The sequence below is a fragment of the Curcuma longa genome, chromosome 1 (assembly GCF_044706935.1).
Source record: "Curcuma longa cultivar G26 ecotype Majalengka, Jawa Barat chromosome 1, ITB_CL_G26_1.1, whole genome shotgun sequence".
In the NCBI taxonomy this organism is placed as follows: domain Eukaryota; kingdom Viridiplantae; phylum Streptophyta; class Magnoliopsida; order Zingiberales; family Zingiberaceae; genus Curcuma; species Curcuma longa.
This window is the reverse complement of record NC_133861.1, coordinates 8,613,597-8,636,453: the sequence shown is the minus strand read 5'-3', so window position 1 is coordinate 8,636,453 and position 22,857 is coordinate 8,613,597. Positions and strand designations below refer to the sequence as shown.

The following is a 22,857-nucleotide window of genomic DNA, read 5'->3' as shown; positions in this document are numbered from 1 at the left end:
TTGTTTTATTCTCTGGATTGACTTAGGAAACGACGAATGGTTAATATAACAAGAAAGGAAAATAAAACTAATGGGGAAAAAAACTATTGTGCATAATTAAATTCTCAGATAAGGCACTATTAAATCATACTTAAGTAATGTATCTATGATTCAAACAGTCACATATTGCGTTCAACTTATCTCCCCTCTGACTTGATCAACTGTAAGAAAACCTTGATCATGAAGGTATTAGATCATGAGACTCTTGGGTAACGGGCATGTGTAGTTTGACACGAACAGCCTAATTAACCACGATAAATTCCAGATTAGCCTGAACCATCTCTAGTACTAGTACTAGTATGGTTTATTCACACTTGTATTTGGCACAAGTAATTTATCATGAAATAAATTTACAAAGAAAATGAATCACGTTATTTTTTATAAATCTATTTGTATGTTTCTACTAAGAAGAAAGAACACTAACCAAAGAGGATTCTACATTCTAAATTTGATATATTGGATCGATAAATGTGTAACATGAGACCAGACTGAATAAACAATCAATTGCGATCCTAGTAAAATATTAATAAATTATATTAATTTTTGCTGATATTGATAGATCATAGTAAGTTTTGATCTCGTCCGTTGCTTACCACCACCTAATCTTGAGGCAAATCGGCGCGGACCTGATCGCGGAAAACGAATCCAATTGAAATCCGAGCGTTGGGTCCGCAACAGCGTTATGTCCACCCTGTCCTCCCTCACGTAATGCCTTGCGTTGTTGATCTGCGTTTGCGTGTGCGGTTTTGTGTCGTGGGTCTGGATCAGTTGAATTGGGAGCGAGCCGACGGACACGGGGACATTCCCGGGCTCTTCCTTGCCTAGGGTTCCGATCGATCGCCCCTCTCTCTCCTCCCGCTGAATTCGCCGTCCGACCTCTAGTTACTGCCATCGACATTCCGGACTGAGACTAGGTCCCGAGGTTGATCGAGGTGGCCCGAACCCTTGACCCTCGATTTGGAGAATTCTGATTTTTCTTTCGTACTAGCACCGGAGGCCTTCTCGCCGTTGGCGAATCTCATAACCATGGATTTGCTTGCCAGCTGCAGGGTATTTGATGTTGCTTGGTGCTGATATATAAGTGCTTATATTATGGTTGGAATTTCTGTTTTCCGATTCATTGCAGCATTGTGTTTTATCTTATGATGGTTGAAAAAAATTGAGCAAGCTTTTAGGCGGAATCGCCTTTTGAATACTTTGTGTTATTTGAACTTGTTTTGTATTGTGTAGATAAGTTATGTCCTCTAATTTGGAAACTAGCTTGATTAGTAAGTCTAATGATTTAATTGTTTGTTCAAAGAATTGGTTTGGGCATACGTTAGTTATTTCCTTGTTGGATTATGTTTGTCAGATTTGAAAGGATTTGGATATATGTAAACAGGTTATTAGAGATTGTGTCTGATAACATTACTGTATGATTCAGCTATTATTTGATGCACTTAACATTGCACAAGGTACAAAGGCATCATCTCTATGCCCTGCTTGTTTTTGATTTGACACTGTATGTTAAAGCTATGGAATATGTGAACTCGTAAGTTGCTTCATTTTATGAACATTCTTGAATTTATATGGTCGATAGGGTGCTGCTGCTAGCAGGAGCAGAAGTTGTCTTGCTCATCAGTTTTTCAATTTTTGAGGTTTCCAAGTATTCACTACTGGTTGTTCAAACTTTTGTTGGGTGAATAATAGAAACAGAAATTCAGTAAACAAAAGATTGGAGTTGATGAAATGTAAACACATAATAATGCAAATATAAATGATTTATGACCATATGATGTTACATGCAAATATTAATGCATTATGGACATAGACTGATGCAACATCGAGTTTTTTAAATAAATTGTAGTGTATGCTTTATGGGTACCTCTTTCAAGAAAACCAGAACCTCCTTCAATTAACATTTTGTTAACATTTACTAAGTTAAGACACTTAGCCTTTTCTGTTTCATAATATGTATATGTCTGTCTCAGATTTTAATTTATCATTCTTACATTGGGTTAGGCATTTTTACAAGTTTTACAAAATTTATATCTTTCCTGAAAGAGTTTAATTCTTTCTTGTTGCCTACTTAACAAACCCTACATTGATGCCTTTGTTATTTATGTTTGCAATGTTTTTTTTCATTATGTTTTAGTTTTCTTTTGCATCCATGCATGTGCTGATCTTTTTTTTTTTTTTTTTTGACTAGCCATTGTTAGTTCATTTTATGATGAGTGTCTGTCGGAGGGTTCATGAGTCTTCGTACTTGTCTTGGTACTTGTCTTGGTACTTGTCTTCCACATTCTAATTTAACTCTTCTCTTGTGTCAGGATAAGCTGGCAAATTTTAGAATAAAGGAGCTTAAGGATGTCCTTACACAACTAGGTCTTGCAAAACAAGGAAAAAAGCAGGTCAGAAGTTCTTACTCTGTACATTTAATATATGTACTAGAATTGACCTGGTCATGGGAACCAATCTGAAATTGTCACTATATAATTGACTTGATTATCTTAAAAAAAATCTATTTGCATTAGTTTTTCTGCACATAGAAGCAAAATAATTGTTCTGAAAGATTTGTCTATTAGTATTCTAGATGATATTAATTATTTCTTAACCTTTGAAAGAAGGACTGTCAATGTGTTCCATTCCGTTGGTTCCTTTATTTCATATCCCTAGCATCTTTAGTGCTAGAGGTAATATTGATATTTAGCTATTAATAGGTTTTTTCCTACGTCAGTAATTGGACAGTATATCAGATTCCTTTTTATCATGTCGTTGTTCTCTTTTATCAACACACTACAAATTTATCTCTCTTGTTTGGTACCAGATCATGCCAAATCTTAAGGTTATTTTTTTTTTAAAAAAATTTATCTTCAATCCCTTCCCCAAATCTTAACGGTTTTTTTTTTTTAAAATTTTCATAGGTGATCCTGAATTTGATATGGTGTGTCCTCCCATCCTCCTCCTCATCTCTTTTCTGCACATTCCAGTTTAGTTTTTTTCCCCTAAACTCTCACAAGTGCTTCCCTATCGATGTGTTCTCTCTCTACCTACACAAACCTCCTTCCTATGGAAACAATTGTCTATTGGCAATCTGCATGTTGCCCCTCTCGCCCTATAATGAGACAATAGAGAAGGCATAGTGAACTTGCCATAAATCACCAAACTTCATGTAATGCTTCACTTGCCATAAATCACCAAACTTCATGTAATGCTTCTTCCTCCGCTTACAATGTACTAATATATTGCAATTGTTTTCTTTTATCATGTATCCCTCTCAACTCTTAGATTGAGACTTTCTTTTGTTCTTTTTTTATCTATTACTTTTTTGTTTCATTTCTGATCTGGTTGGCTATTGTTGCTATTCAGGATCTTGTGGACAGGATTTTACAATTGCTTTCTGATGAACAAGGTACTTATTTCTGTACTTTATCTGATAGATTAGACAACTCTAATGCACTCTTGTTGTCATATATCTCAATCTCCATTTTGTTGTGCAGAAGTCTTTTTTCTTTATCTCTGCATTGGTTCCTCTGCCCTTGAGCCAGTTGTACCTTTGCAGGGTTGTTAGACTTCCTGTTAGCTCAAGTAATATGGTGATTGCATATTTTTGGTAAATGGGTTGAATGATATGATCAACTTAACAGACTTAGAAAATTTTAAATACAAACAACATGCTAATCATTTTTAATATACAAATTCTTAAAATATAATTCATATTCAAGTATATTATTATATTCATAACTTTTTTATAACTCATATAGATTACTACTAAGAAATCTATATATTTATAAAAGGGTGGCTTATATACCACTCGACCTATTTATTTGGGGTCATACATAAGTCAACCTGTTTATGATCAGTGTGTTTGGCTCAAGCCCAAACTTGCAAAAATTGTGGGTTGGCACATGTCAACTTTTGCCACCCTATAGTGATGTTGTATCTTTTCTTTTCAGGTAATTTTTAGCACCCTTTGTCATTTTATTGTATAACTAATTTTTGAGACGACAATTCTATGACTTTTAAACTGTAATATTATATATATTTTAAAAATTAAAACTATATATATATATATATAGCTGAATCCATCTAAATTAGCAGTTTTTCTTTAAACTCGAAACTTAAATTTTAATTTGAGATTTTGATCCAGTTTCAATCATGTGATAACTAATGCATGGTTTGATTTACTCACTATGCATTACTATATGATCCACTTATAATTTCTTTTTAAAATTATTTTATAATAATAAAGAACAACCAAAAGACTAAATTAGCGCCTATATCTTTCTTCTCTTCTTAGTTTGTTTTTTGATAATAAATCAAGTAATCAAGTACAACAAACTTATGTCTGGTGAACAAATACAACTATGATGGGGTACTCTGTGACATCCACACTCTTTCATCTCCCTCAAACAACAGAGATGAAATTCAAATGTCTGTCTGTTTCTCCGATCCTCTACCTCCAAAACTTCAAACCGTAATTACATCAAGCTCTTGATTTCAACCAAGGGCTCATCTTTTCTCGTTATTAATTGCAAGCATTTATTTTTCTATTTTCTCCATACTACAAAATTTGGATTGGACAAGTTAGGTCTTATATCCAGGACAGAGTAATTTGCCATTGCAATTCTTGTTCTTGGCATATCTTTTTTCTCCAAGGCAATCAACTCAAGATCTATGTATAATATAATTTTAGTCTTAAATTCAATTATAAATATTAATGAAAAACAAGAAAATATATATGTCAGATTTTCTTTGGTTAGATAAAAATTATACTCAATGTAAACTAGCCAATTACTTATTTACTTATACATTAAAATTACTAAATCAATGCATTAAGGTAGTAGTATTGAAATATCATGACTCATTAAAGTGTAAGAAAATCATATAATTCTATAAAAAGATTATAAGCTTATCAATACTAAATTACTAATACAATAAATCTCTAGTTAATATTGTATGCTCCTTTACCAACATTTTTATCACAAAAATAATTGATTATGTAATGGGCGGATCAAAATTTAAAGGGAAAAAAAATCAAAAGGATGCCTCTTTTTATTGGAATTGTCAAAAGGACACCCATTTTTCATTTATTATTATCAGGACATTCTGAAACTACTTTTGTTTTGGTTGTTACACAATTGTAGTAGCTACGATTTGTTACAACCACATAGTTGTAACAATTATGATCCCATAATTGTTACAACATAATGTTGACTAGTATTAATCAGAAATAAACTATTTATGTTGTAGTAGCTATGATCCCATAATTACTACAACATAATGCTGACTAGTATTGATCAAAAATAAAATAGTTATGTTGTAGTAGTTATGATTCATAGTTGCTATAACATAATGTTGACTTGCGTTGATCAGAGAGAAAGTGTTCATATTACAAGAACTATAAACTGTAGTTGCTGCAACATAGTATTATTAGTGTTGTACTATTATAATATAATGTTGACCGGTGTTGACAAGAGATGTAGTGCCCATATTGTAATAGCTATGAGTTATAGCTGCTACAACGCAGTTTATTAGTGTTGATCAGAGTTGAAGTGTTTATATTGTGGCAGTTATAAACCCGTAGCTGCTATAACAGTGCCAAAAAATAAGGATAATTTTGGAAACAAAAAATATACTGATATGGGATAGGGCGCCCTTTTGATAATAAATCAAAAAGGGGTGTCCCTTTGACAATTCCAATAAAAGGGGCACCATTTTGATTTTTGCTCAAATTTAAATGGTGTTGGGTTACATATTCTAACTTGTAGTGATGTCGAGTATAAATATCTGTTTCAATGTTTTATTTTCTACATGAGGCTCATGATACTATTTTGGGTTGAGAAATTGTGGGATCAATTAACGCCACTTTCAATTGGCCGGCTCCACCCTTGAAATTAATTGCAGTTGTAATTAATCTAGAAGAATTTTGAATCATTTTTCATAATTGAATTAGCCAATTTTCTATTTACTACTTTGATTTATGTCTATTATAAGCAAATGGATTCACTATTCAGTCTATTCTTTCTTAACTTAGTTAAAGAGTAATCATTGTGTAATTTATGATTATGTCATTATGTATCTTTAATTAATGTGATTAATAAAATTTAAGCAATAGATTAATTTTGTTATGGTCAACAGTTATATAAATATATATATATATATATATATATATATATATATATATATTATTTTTTCATAAACTCTTTGTTAATTTAAATAATATGAACACGTTAAATTTTCTTAAAAATGTATATTTGATATAGCTATAGCTGATGTCCATGTATCCTATTGGTAAATGTGATACTACGTATTTAGCATGGTACATTGTGGTTATTACTTTGCATTTTCCTGAACATTTCTGTGCTTATAGTTGCTATGTAGTAAGCTTGTTTCTCATTCTCTTCTGCTAATTGTTGGAAATAGGAATTACTATTGATCCTTGAAATAGGAATTACAAATATATGAACTTCCAGATACTTGCATAAAAACATTTTCACATTTTTGCAAACTGTTTCCAAGATATATTACAAACCTATATAATGTACAAAATGATTTGAAAACAATGCCCTTTATGTTTCTTTTGTATTTTTATGTTCCTTTCCTGTTGCTCTTGTGATGCCTTTTTTCACTTACACTAGTTCTTTTCCCCCCAAATGCTACCATTTTCTAGTTCCCAAGTCGCAGATCTGGGGAAGGAGATTTTCTTTGGGCAATGAGGAAGTGGCTAAAATAATTGATGATATCTACAGGTGAAAACAACCTGGGCCTTATTTATGTTGCCTTTCATATTTTTGTTTCAATATATTATAGAATGATGCAACATAGCATTATCAACTTGCTAATGGAATTTTGGAGAAAAATAAATCTCTTTCATTAAAAGTGTAAAACTCACATCTCTGTGTATCTGGCAGAAAAATGCAAGTGTCAGGTGCAACAGACCTAGCATCTAAGAATAATGTCACAGGTTTCAAGCAGATTAAGCCGAAAGAGGAAATAGAGGATTATCGTTCAGTTCAGTGTCCCTGTAGGAACTCAATGGATAATGAATCGACGATTCAGGTAACCAAACTTACTTCATGTTTTGCGTTCAATAATCTCTTGCTGCATCTTGTTTTTGGTTCATAAGTTTTATAGCAGGTAGTTCTTTGACACATGATTATAATTAGATCATTCTCTCAGGAATGTTTGGGTTATTGTTTCCAATTGCTTGCCTTGGAGTCGAATAGATTTATTCAAACCCATGTTTTGAATTATCTAAAAAGAATGTACTTTTACATAAACATGGGATTCCAAAAACATCATAATGAAGAATTTTTTATGTAAGAAATCTGTTTTTTGCTATTTTCTGTAGTAAACTATCTGAACAGCAATGCCCTAATTTGACCTTTTTACTAATCAAAACTGGAAAAATTAAATTCTTGCAGTTTAAATCAATTTTTTTATCTTTCTTGTTTTTTTAATAAAAAATGTGGTTTAATTACACGTTATAGTGATTATCTTAAAAGATAATTGTCACTGTTAAGATAAATAAGCAGATCAATTCATCTTTTCATGATAAAAAAATATTAGGAAAACCAGTCTTCTATTCCTTTTAGATCAAGTTGTCAGGCAACATTGTTTCTTTTCTAACATGGCATACTATTTATGATAAGAACTGCTTATCAATTCTATCCCAAAGAACCTTACATGACCAACTTTACCAAACGCATTGTATATCAAGCCTTAAAATATTGGGCTCCTAAAATTTTATTTCTAATCAAGCCTGCAGTGTTTAACAAATATTGATTTTGTAAACAAGTTCTATGATCTGTGATCTGTTAGGAAAGCTTTTCTTATGAGTTATGGTTTTATCATCTATATTACATCTCTATCACAGTCTTCTTTATGACTCTCATCAGCAGTAATAGTCACTTTTGATAGTTTTTGTTCTTAAGGCCATTCTTTAATTTGAAGAATAATGAATACTCTCATGCTTCTATGTTTTCATTCTATTCCTCTTCTCATTCAAATCACCACCCTCTTCTCTTCTTTTCACTTCCTGCTGATCTTTCACATCACCAATGTCTTCTCTCTTTCTCTCATTACCTTTCTCCTATTATCATATTTCCTCTTGCAAACCTTCACCCCAGCCATACCATGACTTTATTGTTACCATGCAATGCCCTATTGATTTATGGTAAGCCCTAAATATTACCAAATTGTATTTATGTGTCGGTATCACCATGGTGTTGGATCAAAGTTGTTTGCATTTGGTATAATCCAAGGCTTGAGACATTGATTTGCAACTAAGTGATCCAAGAGAGCTCTATCATGACCTGAAGGCTCCGTCCCTATATAAGGGATAGATTCTTCCTTGTAATATCACCGTTGTATCATAATCATAGAATGGTCACCAATTAAATAATAAATGCACTAAAACTAAAATGCATAAAATAGTATGTGCAACAAGAAAATAAGATGAGATCAAAACCTTTCAACATAGTTGCAAAGATCTTTGAGCATAATCTAATCTGAACTAAAAATCCAACGTTGAAACATCGCCTTAACTTTAACTCGAGATCAAAGGAAAATAAGGTGTGAGCACGTAAGAGTAAAGTAGTGTAAGAGGGTATGTGCATAATATAAAATCTTATAAAGGAAAACAATGAATATACAACATGTCGATGTAATTTCATATCCTCTTAGTATAAAAGAAGGGGAGCCTTGGCGCAATGGTAAAATTATTATCATGTGATTTTGAGGTCACAAGTTCGAGTAACGAAATAGTCTCTTGCAAAATGCAAGGTAATGTTGCATACAATTGACCTAATGTGATTCGATCCTTACTCGGGATCCCGCATTGGTAGGAGCTTCATGCACCGGACTGCTCTTTATAAAATAATCACCAAATAGTTTTTATTATTTCTCATAGGCGTTGTCTTCATTTGCTTATATTTTCTCTTTTATATTCTTACATTTTTAAAATCTTATTTTATTTGAAAATTAATATATATTATATAAAGGGCATACGATCCACAATCCACCTAATAAAGGATGCATCTTATATAACAAATGAACATCCACCTAATAAAGGACGCATCTTATATAACAAATGAACATCTAGCAATCGACCTAATATGGAGTGTATCCTGTGTGTGTGTGTGTGTGTGTGTGTGTGTGTGTGTGTGACCCATAATTAGGATGCATTTATTTTAATCACACAAGCTTGCAAAAGATCCTTTAGGATATAATAGTATGTTTTGGTCGACTATTTGTTTGAGGCTGGAAGGCAAAACTGAAATACACCTCAATACTCAAAAGCTTTTGTAAATTGTCAAGATTTCAATGTAAAATGTGGATTGTGATTAAATATGATGCTTAATGGCATTTTGTGCAATCTTATAACCTCCTAATAAAGCTTAGCTAAACAATCCAAGGTGTTGGGTCGATAAATGGGTAAGAAGTAATAAAGCTTAGCTAAGCGATCCAAGGTGTTGGGTTGATAAATGGATAAGAAGTGTGTGAATTTTGTTAACAGTTTACCACTACCCAAATTACATCATGTCCCTTTCAGGATCTCATTAGTCCAACCATTGCATTAGTAGTTGTATAATCACACTCTATCCAAGTATTGTTCTTGCCTAAACACACTTAACTTTGAAATCCTGATGGGATATGTTGCATTAATATTGGTATAATCACACCTTAAAAGACTCACTAGAAAGCATCAAGCACGTGGATTCACGATTCTAGCGATTTATAGACTCCTTACTAGAAATTGGTAGGACATTGTTATAACTAACTTACCTAAGTTGTAAATTGACAAGAACTCCTTGCTAAGAACTTCACAAAAATGACCTTCTTTTGAAGAAAATTTTAGCATGACTAAGTGGGCATGTCATGTGAAAAAGGGAACAAGTGTAGCACGTGGACAGGTCACATTGTAGCAAGGGGAGAAATAAAGAAAAGGAAAAAGGAAAAAGGGGCAGCTTGGTGCATGAAGCTCCTGCCAATACGGAGTTCCGGAGAAGGTCGAACCACATTGGGTCTATTATATGCATTCTTATCTGCATTGTAAGAGACTATTTCTGCATTTTAAACTCATGACCACAAGGTCACACGGTAGCTTTAAAATTAGATGTAACAACTCTTATTTTTCTAAACCTCTAAGTTTAGCTTTATAATTCTTGTATTTTCTAGTGAATGCCTTTATGGACCTTTCCCTCCATTTTTTGTGTTCTTCATATTTGCATTATATTTTACAGAAATTTGAAGATTTGTCCTCTTCACTTTGTCTATTCCATCAAATATAGTCCATTCCTACACATAATAATATGCTTGAACTGTATATTTACTTTATTTGGGTTAATGAACGAATGATTATAGCAACATTTGACCCACATGCACTACATTGCTCACAAAATCTCTAATGAGGCTGCATGTTTGGTCCAAATGTGTTGTTGCAGCACATATTACATATGTGAATTAGATCTTTTTAATTTATGCACATGTATGTCTGTATATGTCCTAGCGAGGATTGTTTTAATAATGTTTAGCATAGATCTTGATACTTACCGAAGCATTATGTTGCTATTAACAATTGATTTTTCTCGTTGCAGTGTATGGATCCTCGATGTCGAGTGTGGCAGCACATAGGCTGTGTAATTATACCTGAAAAATCTGTGGAGGGTGCTCTGCCTGAGCTTCCATCCTGTTTTTATTGTGAATTGTGCAGAATGAATAGGGCTGATCCGTATGTTTTTATGTCTCTCCCACATTACATATATTGACTTTTAACATTGTTTTTATAAGCCTCACCTTATTATTGTCAGACATGTTTAAACAACAAGAAGGATACATGAATCTTGTTGCTCTAGGGGCTTTACTTTTTCCCTGTTGTTTCATTTGATCAAATTACAGAATGTTGATACCCTTTGCGTTGCCTAATACAGATTCTGGGTAAGATTAGGGCAGCCACTACTTCTTACAAAGTTGATTTCTTCCGTCGTCACTACTGAAGGGTGAGTCCCCTTGTAAGCCAATGTTGTTACATGTATATAACAGTTGACTTGCTGGTAGTTCATGAATGCTTGTCCTTTGAGTTCAATTTCAAAATAGCAGTGTACAATTGCATGACAAAAGCATTTCTTAAGTAATAAGATGATTTAATTGCTTGTGGTACTGGTCTTCTGTTTTTTTTTACTGTGATGTTCCACGCTCTAGATTCTGAAGTTGAGGGATGGATAGTCAAATACCACTGATATACATTTTTATAAATTTGTTTATACCACATATATCTAGTTGACTTGCTTCAATGACCTGGGTACTTCAACGTCTAGTTCCAATGTGTTGAGGTCTTCATAAATTAAAATAAGATGATCACAAAGATCTTATTTAAATTATGAGAAGTAAATAAAGCATTGGAGGCCAATGAAAAATGCCAAAACTTGTCAGTTAATGACTTATTTAATGGGAAAGCCTAAATGTTCCATCCTTTTCTTTGAGTAACTCATGCAAATTTCACAAATTGTACTCTAATTTACCTAAAGAATACCGCAATGTTGTTTTACAAAATTATTCTTGTTAATTGAATAAGATAGAGAAACAATCTGCTTGGCATGGTCAGAGGTAAGCATGAGGTATTAAAATGAGAGGTCACTAAGAGGAAAATATAGTTATTGTGAACATTATCAAACCTCACATAAAGAAGACAACAATGATAAAATATCATCCTATAGGATTATTAAGAAACTCATAGTCTTGGCTTGGGAATTGGATATTCCTCGAGAATTGAAAACCATAGAGTACCAAACATGGGTTTCTCAAGATTCCATAAATTCCCAAGTCATGGGAATTAAAATCCACAAACCAAATGATCCTCATGTAAATTCTTCAATTAAGTTTTTAACAACATAGTTACCTTTTTGTCAATTACTTTTAGTAATAAGTGAGCAATGTTCGTTCTCCTTGTATCTGATAATTATGTGTTTCCATTATTGGTACCAACTTCAGTGATTTACTATCTCTAGTAATCAGATGCAAAAACTCTACAAATATGTGCAACCAAAAAAAGGGGCTGGCTCTTTTACTTGCTACCTCAGGTGGTTAAAGTATCTAACCATCTGTCCAAGGCTTTGGGTTTGATTCCGTAATATGGCGCTATGGCATGTAATGCAGAAGTGTCTGGCATGTAATACAAATTGTAATCGTAGTTGCATGTGTTTTTACATTTTAGTTTGTCTGATTAATATTGACATTAAGTTGTGGTTGTTGCCATCGTCTTTGAGTGCTAAAATTAATCCATCTGGCTTCAATAGCAGGGTTCGAACTCACATGGGCAAAGCCCCACAAATTTAAATGTCTGCTTAACCATCCAGACACTATATATGAATTAGCACCTCCTAATGATAATCACATTCGAATAAATATTGTTGAGAATTTGAAATAGCGAATTAATAATCTGTTATTATCACTAATCTGATAATGTAACTAATACATATTTTTCCACTTATCTCATTCATACTCTTTTCTCTCTCTCTCTCTCTCTTTCTTATCCTCTCATAGCTTAGGACTGGCCAAAATAAACTAGGGAAGGAGGGGAGGCATAGGAAGATGGACAAGAGGGAATGAAGCACAATAAATTAGGGAGGAATGTAGAAGAAAACCTGTATCGTGGTGATACAGGCTGACACTAAAACAATATTTTGGATTGATGCTGAAACCAAAATCTTAAACTTTAAACTTAATCATTCAAATATGTTTTTCTTAGTTACCTGGAATAATGATCTCGGCTGTAGTTTCCCTTGCAAACGTTCCTTGGATCTCTATACAATTATACCAAATGAACCCAACGACCAAGGGAACAATAAACAATTACAAGTGATTTTATACTTATTTATTAGAGCAGAGGAGACCTAAATTTTAATTATTATCCCTATGAAGTTCTACATACTTGGTGGTAGGGTTGTCTTGTTTATGCTTGTTAACATTTATGCTTGTTTATATCATACCCACCCCTTTCTTTTTTTGTGTTTCTTCTAAATTTTCAGCACAGTCACATTACAGAGCGTCGAAAGAACTTTTCAATTTTCAAGAATAAATAGAGAAATGACACAGAGGAATGAGTGTGATCTCCAGGTTGGCTTCTGGACTTTCTTTTTTTTATGGAGTTTCAATTAGTGTGACAAGGTGGTCCAAATAAGGGCAGACATAAGAATACAAGAACATTTTATTTTACTGCATATGGCTGTGAGGTTAGTCTATATTTTTAATTAGTAGGGTAGACATATCAGTAGTACAGTGATCGTTTGAAATATGCTTGATCTTTACTCAAATTTTCTGGTAGTGGTGTACGAGATATGTGCAAATTCTTTCATAAGATGATATAACTAAGACATCCATTGTGACAAGCACCTTATACTCGGGCCTAATGGCACAAGAGTTCTATTTTGGTTTCTCTAGTTGTATTAAGTATTAACCTCCACTTTAATCCTAATCAATTCATTCCTGGCTGGCATTTGCACCATTCTCTTCAACATGAAACTTGTGACTTTATTTTGCATTCATCAATTTTGTAATATTTGTAACTTTACCAACCACACCAATTGGCATTCACCATTTTTATCTTCATAATTAAAGCTTGCTGACCTGACCAAACACTATTGAATGGGATACAACATTGTCCCAAGGGTAGTGGGATATGTACCCACACAAAACTGGCTGATATTGAAATGTATCCTATACCTATACCCTGTGCCGGCCGGTCAAGTCTAACTTTGTGGTTAACTAAGAAATGTTTGTAGATGTGGAGAGATCAATTGTAGTATTAGATGTCTGGGAGCATTATTTATCATAGATTTTGAAAAATTAAGTGATTAATTAGATGCTATAACAACCAATGGTTTCATCCCATGCAACACTTATATTGGTATTAGCATGGTATAATTATTTAGTCGGGAGGCATGTAATATATTTGGAACTTCTATTCTAAAATTTTAATTCAATTGACTTTATAATTGCTATAAGTTTATATTTGTATGAAACTAAGGTAAGTGGAAGAATATTATAAGATTAAAACTCATTTGAGTTGATATTGAAATGCTTTTAAGCATGCCATGTGTCAGTATGGCATGGAACCTAAATATCATCATCCCTAACAAAGCATGAAACTCAGCACAGATCGCGACTGTACATGTTTTTTTTACCAGGATTGTTTCTTCCACTTTTTCCTATCACTGCTCTGCCAATATTTCTACTACTAACATTTTTCTGCCTCTGCTATTGGCTCATCATCAACACTTGTATTGCTGCTGGCGTATGATACTAAGAAAAAAGAGGATTACAATGGATCAGTTTGCTTGTGTATATTGTGCAGGTTTGGTGTCTACTACTCAATGATAAGGTTCCATTCAGAATGCACTGGCCACAGTTTGCAGAATTGCAAGTCAATGGTACATACATTCTGATTTTTTGCTGATATTTTGATAATGTTTGGCATTTTTTGTCTATCATTAATGTAAATTTGTTGAGTTTGTTTATTGTGTTTTGCTTTGCATTCATCATCTAAACTTTTCCCATTTTTTCATGTGTTTAAGATTTGCAATGATGGATAGTGAATTAGGGATCACCAGTGTCTAGTTTCTAATGCTCTGCTTACTGCAGATTGAATAAATTATCTTGTGATGATATGTTGGCATTATACCAAGGGAAAATTTGGCATGCTTGAATATATTGGCTATATGTACGCTGATGCTTCCATTTTCCACAGGGATTGCAGTCCGGGTGGTAAACAGACCAGGGTCTCAGTTGTTGGGTATCAACGGCCGGGATGATGGTCCACTGGTCAGTCCTTTCGTTCCTTGAGGCACATTATTACCATTTGAAGTGTGTTACAACAATAACAAACTTTGATCAATCATCCCGTGGATGGTCTGAATTTATGCCTTGTAAATCAATTATTTGCTGCCTGTGCTATGTTATCAATGCGTCTTTTGAACCAGCTTTTTGCTCTTGGAAGTTGGAACTATCACTTCTAGTGGTATAAAGGAGATTTAATTGGAAAGTGCAGTTGCATTATACTCTTGTTTTACATAGGTCCTGGAAGACCTAGTCATTGTACTAGTTTGGTTATTTATTCAAGTTTCACTAATTTTAAAAATGAGCTAAACCCATGTGGATTTCTTTTATATGCCATTTGCTTGTAGAAGTGTGCATAGGTTGGTTATTTATTCAAGTTTCACTAATTTTAAGAATGAGCTAAACCCATGTGGATTTCTTTTATGTGCCATTTGCTTGTAGAAGTGTGCATAGGCATTGAAGAAAGTATACTTATCAAAGTTAAACCACCTGTTATAACAATTTACCGTTTGTTTGCTCTTAATATTGTTCTTTGGAACTGTATAAGTGTGATGAACACGTGCCAGGCTTTCTCATAATTGATACCTCTATATCCACAAGCACATGCATGAAAATCACATTGGAGGTAAGAGATATGCCTAGACTAGGCATCGTATGACTGGCAATATGGCGTCATAACTTCTTTCTGCATACACCTCATAGCTTAATGTTGCAAATATCATGTAAATTGCAGAAGATAACATCACATAGTGTACCAATATGTGAGCTAATTCTTTGAATTGCTTATCTTAAGCATTTTTGGCTTCCTGTTTAATTATTCCTTCAGTTGTTTTATTTGGTCTTTTCAGATCAATACATTCTGCAAGGAAGGAATCAACAAAATTAATTTATCATGGCGTGATACTCGAGTATTCTGCTTTGGAATCAGACTTGTAAGGAGGAGGTCAGTGCATCAGGTATTTGTTCTAGTTTGTCTTGCATCTTATAAATGACTCTGATGGTGTTGCATTAGTTTGCTGGTCTAGTCCTCTGGGTATTTAAAAAATTAATTATTGTATCATACACACTTATCTTATTAATATGCAAGGATTAACATATTCTTCGTTAAATAGTTATGTCAAGCACTGAGCTGTTATCATATTATTAGGGACACATTATCATGTAGTTAAGCTTAGAAAATACCGTCTTGAAGAAACTGAGGATCTGTTTAGTTCTCCAGAAATGTGGATCTTTTTGCAATGAAATTGAGAAAGAAAATTTTCTTATTTGCAAGAAAACTCAGGATAAGAAAAAGAAGCATATTGATGCATTTAAATTTATAAAAAAAATGTTTGGTTCTGTTTTTGTTTAATTTCAAACATTCCAAATTGTCATACTGTAGCTAAAGTAAATATTAATTACTTGTAAATTCCTAAATAGCTTTTTATTCTGAAATTACTAATAGTTAAAACTTTAAAGTAAGTATTACAATATATGTTCCAATCTGAAGTCAAAGGTTCGGTTTTGGTCTAACGCCTTAAAAGTTTAAATTTGGTTCGATTTGCAAACAATATGAATTGGGTTTGGTTGGTATTTTAGCTTGATTTGTTTTAGTTGGTTAAATCTTATTTGGTACAAACCAAGAAATTTGAACTGAATGTAGCCAAACATTCATTCAAATTTATGTTTATCTTCAGTTTTCTTAATTTCAAACTGTACCAATTGAAAAGCCTAACTATTCAAGAAGTAGCTACAATTAACTATTTTAAATAAGAACTATATATATATTCAATGCACATTTAAGTGATCCAAACTAAACCCTCTGATTTCTTACCCAAAAAAAAAAAAAAAAGAAACGGCTAGGGGAAGAAAACGGTAGAGAGAAAAAATCACAGAAAAAAGATTGTGAAATATTTTCCATTCAATTTTTTTCCTTTGACGGAAAGAGAGAGGGATGGAAATTTTTTAAAATTTTATTCATTAAAGATGAAAAAAAAAAGAAAAACATAACTAGAAGTAGATTTTAAATGATTTTTAAAATTATTTTAAGCTCACATTTGAGATCCATTCCATGCGAGAAGGGGATTCCTGATTAAATTGGATGGAAGTAATGTAATGGAAAGCTGGATAAATATTTCCCCCATCTTTTCCTCCTTCAGCTTTTCCATCAAGGGAAAGAGAGGAACACTGTAACTGGAAAATGTTTCTGTCACCTTATTTCCTTCTAGGTTTTCTTCCCTTGTAGGATAACACATCCTCAGGGACATTTTGTTCCGTTCAGTTTTATGGTAATTTGGTTGTGTTCAATTTGTAAAACATTTACTACTACATGTTGGATCCTTTTTCTTTGGCTTAATTTTCTTTGAACCAAATGGACATGCCCTAAAAAGGATATTGCACGATTGGGATAATAACCTAATGAGATTAACACTACCTTTTCAAAATCTCACCAAAATTGAACATTCAACAGAGAACTATTACTGACATTTCTAAGATGGCAACTGGAAGGGCCTGTTTAAATTTCAATTGAACAACTTCTCACCATTTCTTTCCAGTTGAAACAGGAAATATAGAGAAATTTATAGTATAAGCAGGCCCCCGTCTTGACTTTTTATTTCCATTTTCCCACCTTTTCTGAATTTTCACAATGTAACCATTATCTCTTATTTTTTTCATGTCTTTTAGTCTTCTATCTTGTTAGCTTGTTTGCTATTTGGAACTTGCTGTTTCCTTTTCTAAGGTTCCTCTTACTTGTTTCAGGTTCGTAGTTTGGTTCCGAAGGAGGAAGATGGTGAAAGCTTTGAAACTGCACTTGCCCGTGTCTGTCGTTGCATTGGTGGTGGAGCTGCTACTGATGATGCTGAAGATAGTGATGTAGAAGTGGTTGCTGATTGTGTTACAGTCAATCTCCGTTGTCCTGTACGTGGAAGATCTTAGACTATCAATGTTCATATCATGCAATATTATTTAAGTAACACCAATTGAGCTATTATCTTGTTTGGTGGTCTCCTTGGGCAATAATTTAATTTTTGGAATCAGCCAATGGCCAAGAATCAAATTCAAAACCCTCAGAAGCCCCTCTACTTGTATATAAATATAATTACAGTTTACAAGTAGGTCTTCAACACTATTCATCAAGCTTTCTGAATCTCCACCTATTGCATATATATTCAATTTTTGTAGGACTTCTGAAAGACTTAATAAATCTTCCAAGTTTTTATTGGAATTATCAAATGAGTTAATCATTGCCTTAGATTGTTTTTTAATTAAATGGCAACCTATTGGCATTTTTTTTCCTCTCTTGAAACACTGACTTGGAGACCACATGCATAACTTTGTTACCATGATATAGGGGTCATATAGCTTCATTGGTTTAGTAAGATTATTGCTCAACTTCTATATTAGTTGGTTTAGCCAAATACAATTAAATGTAGTGAGGGCTACTATATCATGTATTTTTGATATTTTATTATGCTTTTATACTTTTTCATGATATTGGATTTCGCTCTAGGGCACAATAACATGGTAGATATCTAGTATCCCTAAGTTAATTCTATTTACCACCCAGGTTTTGATAATTTTGAGTCAGATAATGATTCCTCTATCTTTGTATTAACTCAACTTTTGAAACCATAAAAGTGTTGACATGTTTGGGACTTCTCATACCAACCTTTTCTAGCATATCAAGCAATACTTTTTCTAAAAAATATAGATATATCCTGATTGAACTGCTTTAATGCCCATAGAATTCCTCAATGCACATATCCCACACATTTTCTTCTAGTGTCATCACATGTAATTATGATATTATCTATCTATATCCCTTGCCCAAATCCAGATGTGATTTGCAACATAATGCTTTGCTACCCTTTTGATATACCAAACTGAAAACAGCAGAACTAAATTTAGTTTACCATGATCTGGGAGATTGCTTCAGCATAGAACTGCCTGTTCAATGTACTCCTCTTATACTTTCTGGTCCATTCCTGAGAATGGGAATCCTGGTTGTATCATGCCCATTATGCAGGCATTTTATTGAAACCATCAATTTGTGGAAGGATTTCTTTTAACTGTAAATTACCTTTTTCGACAGATGAGTGGATCTCGGATAAGGACAGCAGGCAGGTTTAAGCCTTGCATGCACATGGGATGTTTTGACTTAGAGGCTTTTGTGGAACTTAATCAACGCTCTCGGAAGGTTTTTGTTGTACATAATTGTCTTTACATGTTAATTATGTACTTGATACCAAGTTCTTTTTGTTTTTTTTGATGCAGTGGCAATGCCCAATATGTCTCCAGAATTATTCCCTTGAGAACATCATTGTTGATCCCTTTTTCAATCGCATTACATCCTTGGTTGGTTTTTTTTTCAATTAACTTATAGTTTGTTTATTTAATCAATTTTTATTGATTTTTCCCTTTTGATACAGTTGCAAAATTGTGGAGAAGATGTAACTGAGATTGATGTTAAACCTGATGGTTCCTGGCGTGTTAAGAATGAGGGTGTATGTACCAGTCTTTCTAAGTGGCATCTGCCTGATAGTTCCCTTCCTGTTGATACACACACAGAGGTTAAGGCTGAATTGGGGGACATAAAACCTGTTAAGGAAGATACTCCAAAAGGGCATACAAGTTTGAGGTTAAAGCGAAATCGAGAGGGAGTTTGGGAGGTCAGTAAGAAGCCTCTGTCCTCTCCTACTCATGTTTTCACTGAACATGATGATCACAGTCCAATAATCCCTTTGAGCAGTAGTCCAGCTGGTAGTTATGTAGATGTGGAAGGCCAAAGTGACAATCAAGATACTCTTCAGAATTATGAGTTTTCTTTGAATGGTGGCCATGATCTTGATTATCCAAATCTTGATTTTGATCCAACATACAATATTGAGAGTGGAGACCCTCCTGCATCATCAAAGAATGCAGATATTATCATTCTTAGCGACTCTGATGATTATGATGACAGACCTAATTTAATTTCCCCTAAAGCTGCTTATGATTCTCGTCCTACGGTTGATAGTGAAATTCCTTTTTCAATCCATACTGGTGTTTCAGAAAGATACACTGAAGACACCGGTCTTGCAACTATTGGGAGTTCTGGTCTTGGTTTATTTGAAAACAGTTCTGATGATTTTGACATACCGATTTGGCCAATGCAAACGTGCCCTCAAACGAGTTCTGGCTTCCAACTATTTGAAATGAACAGTGAAGTACAAGATCCTTTAGATGTTGCACATAATACCCTTGACTGTACATCAGTTCATGGGTATAATTTAGCATCCAATGGTAGTTTGGGGGGTGCTTCAGAAACCATAGACTATTCTGCTTGTCATTCACGTTCTGAGGTCCATGGAACCTTGATTGATAATCCTCTGGCATTTCCCAGCAATGACCCTTCTCTGCAAATTTTTCTACCTGCCGAGCCAACTTCTGCTCCTCTGCAGTGTAGCGCGAATGAACACCTAGAAGTGCCAAATGGGGCAGCTTCTGATGACTGGATATCACTTACGCTTGCCGCTGGAGGTAGTAATGAATCTACTTCTGTTAATAGGTCAAGGCCAAAGCAGCAGTCTTCATCAAGGGATAAGAGAATTGAGCCATTGGAAGAAACAGGTTTGTACCTACCCAATAAAATGGTTGCACTGCTTCTATATCGTGTGCTTCAATATTTCTAGAACACGAACTAATCATAACAAGTTTTAACATTAAATCTCTCTTTTCTATGTTGTAGACTTCTAGTTGTCGAAGGTTCAACTTCTTGATCCATGCTTCACATTGCCTTTATGATACAGGAACTACATAACCTAGGTCATATGTAAACATTTATAGTAACAAGAAATGTCTCTGTTTTTCAGTAAATTTGAATTACTACCTCACTTTAGTGTCTTTGTAGTTCAAATTTTGGGCATTCTTTTGTTTCAGTTGAATTTTAAGATATATTGATCAGGCACACTTACTGTTGTATATGCTATCTGCAATATAAACTTCATTAGTTGCTATAAAACTAGGTGCATATTTTATGTGCTCTTAGGGCATAAATGCTATGATAGTTGGACTGTTCTTCTATCCTGGTAAACGTCGGATGTTTAATTGAATTTTAAGCTATATTGTTTTGGGCACTTCTTTTGTTTATACTCCCATAAAGCTATACTACTAGTATAAGTATGGTCCTGTTTTATGTGCTTTCTAGACAGTGAAATGTTACGCTTCTTGGCCTCTTCCTCTATCCCAGTACTCACATTAGACACCTGACATTCCGATGCCTAAACATTTTGTGAAATTATGGTGCAAGATTACCTAGAACCATATCCGTGCTTGGCGCTCATACCATCGGCTGCTTAACATGGCTGAGAGAGCTAATTCTTCTATTTTATATAACACAGGTGTACATAAATTTTGAAGGTGCATATATATGATTATTTTATAACCATCCTCAGTCTGGCTTAGTCCTGTTGATTCTTTTATTTTGCTACCCTCTACTTCACCTTGCTCTTAGCTTCAATATGTTTATGGTTTTGCTTTTATATTTACACTTGTCATTGTTTCCATCTATGACTTGTTATCCAATTTACTTTTTTGAATTATCAGTGTTTTACTGGTCGTTGTTGTCTTGTTTCATCTTACGGTGCAGCAGCTTTATTATTGGGCATGAGTAGTGGAAATGGAGCCAGCAAATCAAATTTAGAAAGATTTTGCAATCCTTTCTCACATCCAAAGCAGCCCCGGTCTGCTAGGGCTCGATTGTTGTACATGCCAATAGATCCAATAGACTCTGATTCTAATTAGATATTGAGGATATTCTTGTTGTGATTGCTTTTTTTGGAGAGTGTCTTCATCTATTTTGCTGCTTGAAGACTGGTGAATCTTCCCTGAACAGAAAGAAAGATTACCTGCTGTCTCCCGACCAGTATAAATTCCGATGGAGTTTCTGCTGTTTCATCGTTCATCTGTCTTTTCCAAATTACTGATCAATACTGCCAGGTCTACTTGAATCTTGGGCGTCTATGATCTGACCGATGTACTCGACCCAGTTGGTTGATTCGCGCCAAATCGGTGGCTTGGCTTGTATATTGTATTTAGTTTCTAGAATTTATTTCGTTTGTAGTTCTGATATCCTGTTGCTACAAATAAAATGATGGGAAACATATTGGAAATTTCAGAATGTGAAGCCCATTTAAGCATAACAGTGTAGTGTTCTAGTCTTGTGATGAATGGCCTGTTTCAATTCAACCATCTGTGTGGTTGAATCAATCAAACTATTATGGATCAATTGCTTGGACATTAATCTTTTGCAAAAACACTAAATTAACTACTTGAAGAACACCAGACTGATTTGAAATTTGCTAATAACACAGCTACAAAACTGAGGATAATTTTGGGACCAATTTGGAAAACTCGTGTGAAGGATAAATATTTATTTCATTAGAAATGCTTTAGATTTTCCCAACATTCAGGATTCAATATAGCATATATATCATTCGACTGATGAACCATTATTTAACCACATTGATGGGGGATGTTAATCTAAGTTACAATTTTATCATAAAACTTTAGAAACACTACTAAATCATGGGCGGTTTGACGTGGTTACGATTCTTTTGGATTTATGTGCCCCTTAAAGTGTAGGTCATAACATTATCTTACGTTATCTGTCTACAAGCAACGTAAGCTAGATAAGTTCTAATCTTAATTAGCCAAGCAGATAACCATTCTCCACTATTTAAAATAGGATGTTTATCTCAATTTATTCTAAAAATAAAACCCCAAGATGCAAGTTTTAGTGATTTCAAATTTTATCTGACTATTACTTTATTTTATCCTTTGAAAAAGCAACAGTTTAAATTAAGTGTATTGGAAAAACAAATACTAATGTTGATTACATTTAGATATCCTCCATTTTAACATTTGCAATAACACTGTTTTAAGTGTTAAATTATTGTGATAGAAAGGAAGTCTGACCTCAGTTTTGTCTCGTGATGAAGCACTAGCCGCCCTAGTTTAGTCTAAAGACAATTCATGCTAAGA

At 33.8% G+C, this 22,857-nt stretch overlaps 1 protein-coding gene across 2 annotated transcripts; it reads left to right on the top strand.

Annotated features, from left to right (window-relative positions):
• Positions 1-789: 789 nt before the first annotated feature.
• LOC141827887 (E3 SUMO-protein ligase SIZ1-like) lies at positions 790-22,102 on the top strand. 2 transcript variants are annotated; one of them, XM_074715236.1, is made up of 16 exons: positions 790-1,089; positions 2,349-2,429; positions 3,388-3,430; positions 6,692-6,770; positions 6,933-7,080; positions 10,620-10,753; positions 10,953-11,021; positions 13,050-13,137; positions 14,375-14,450; positions 14,768-14,841; positions 15,705-15,812; positions 17,596-17,754; positions 18,929-19,033; positions 19,111-19,191; positions 19,266-20,445; positions 21,467-22,102. In XM_074715236.1, exons 1-16 carry the CDS (start codon positions 1,066-1,068, stop codon positions 21,616-21,618), a joined length of 2,601 nt encoding a protein of 866 aa, XP_074571337.1. In that variant the 5' UTR covers positions 790-1,065; the 3' UTR covers positions 21,619-22,102. The 2 variants fall into 2 exon arrangements, with proteins under 2 accessions (XP_074571337.1, XP_074571330.1); XM_074715229.1 differs by having other exon boundaries at positions 21,464-22,102.
• Positions 22,103-22,857: the final 755 nt, after the last annotated feature.

Bases quoted from the DNA above. Each gene is read 5' to 3' on its own strand.
- LOC141827887 (XM_074715229.1), top strand. From the start codon at position 1,066: ATGGATTTGCTTGCCAGCTGCAGG. The intron at 3,431-6,691 runs GTACTTATTTCT...ACCATTTTCTAG, and splicing joins ATTGCTTTCTGATGAACAAG to TTCCCAAGTCGCAGATCTGG. The intron at 20,446-21,463 runs GTTTGTACCTAC...CTTACGGTGCAG, and splicing joins TGAGCCATTGGAAGAAACAG to CAGCTTTATTATTGGGCATG.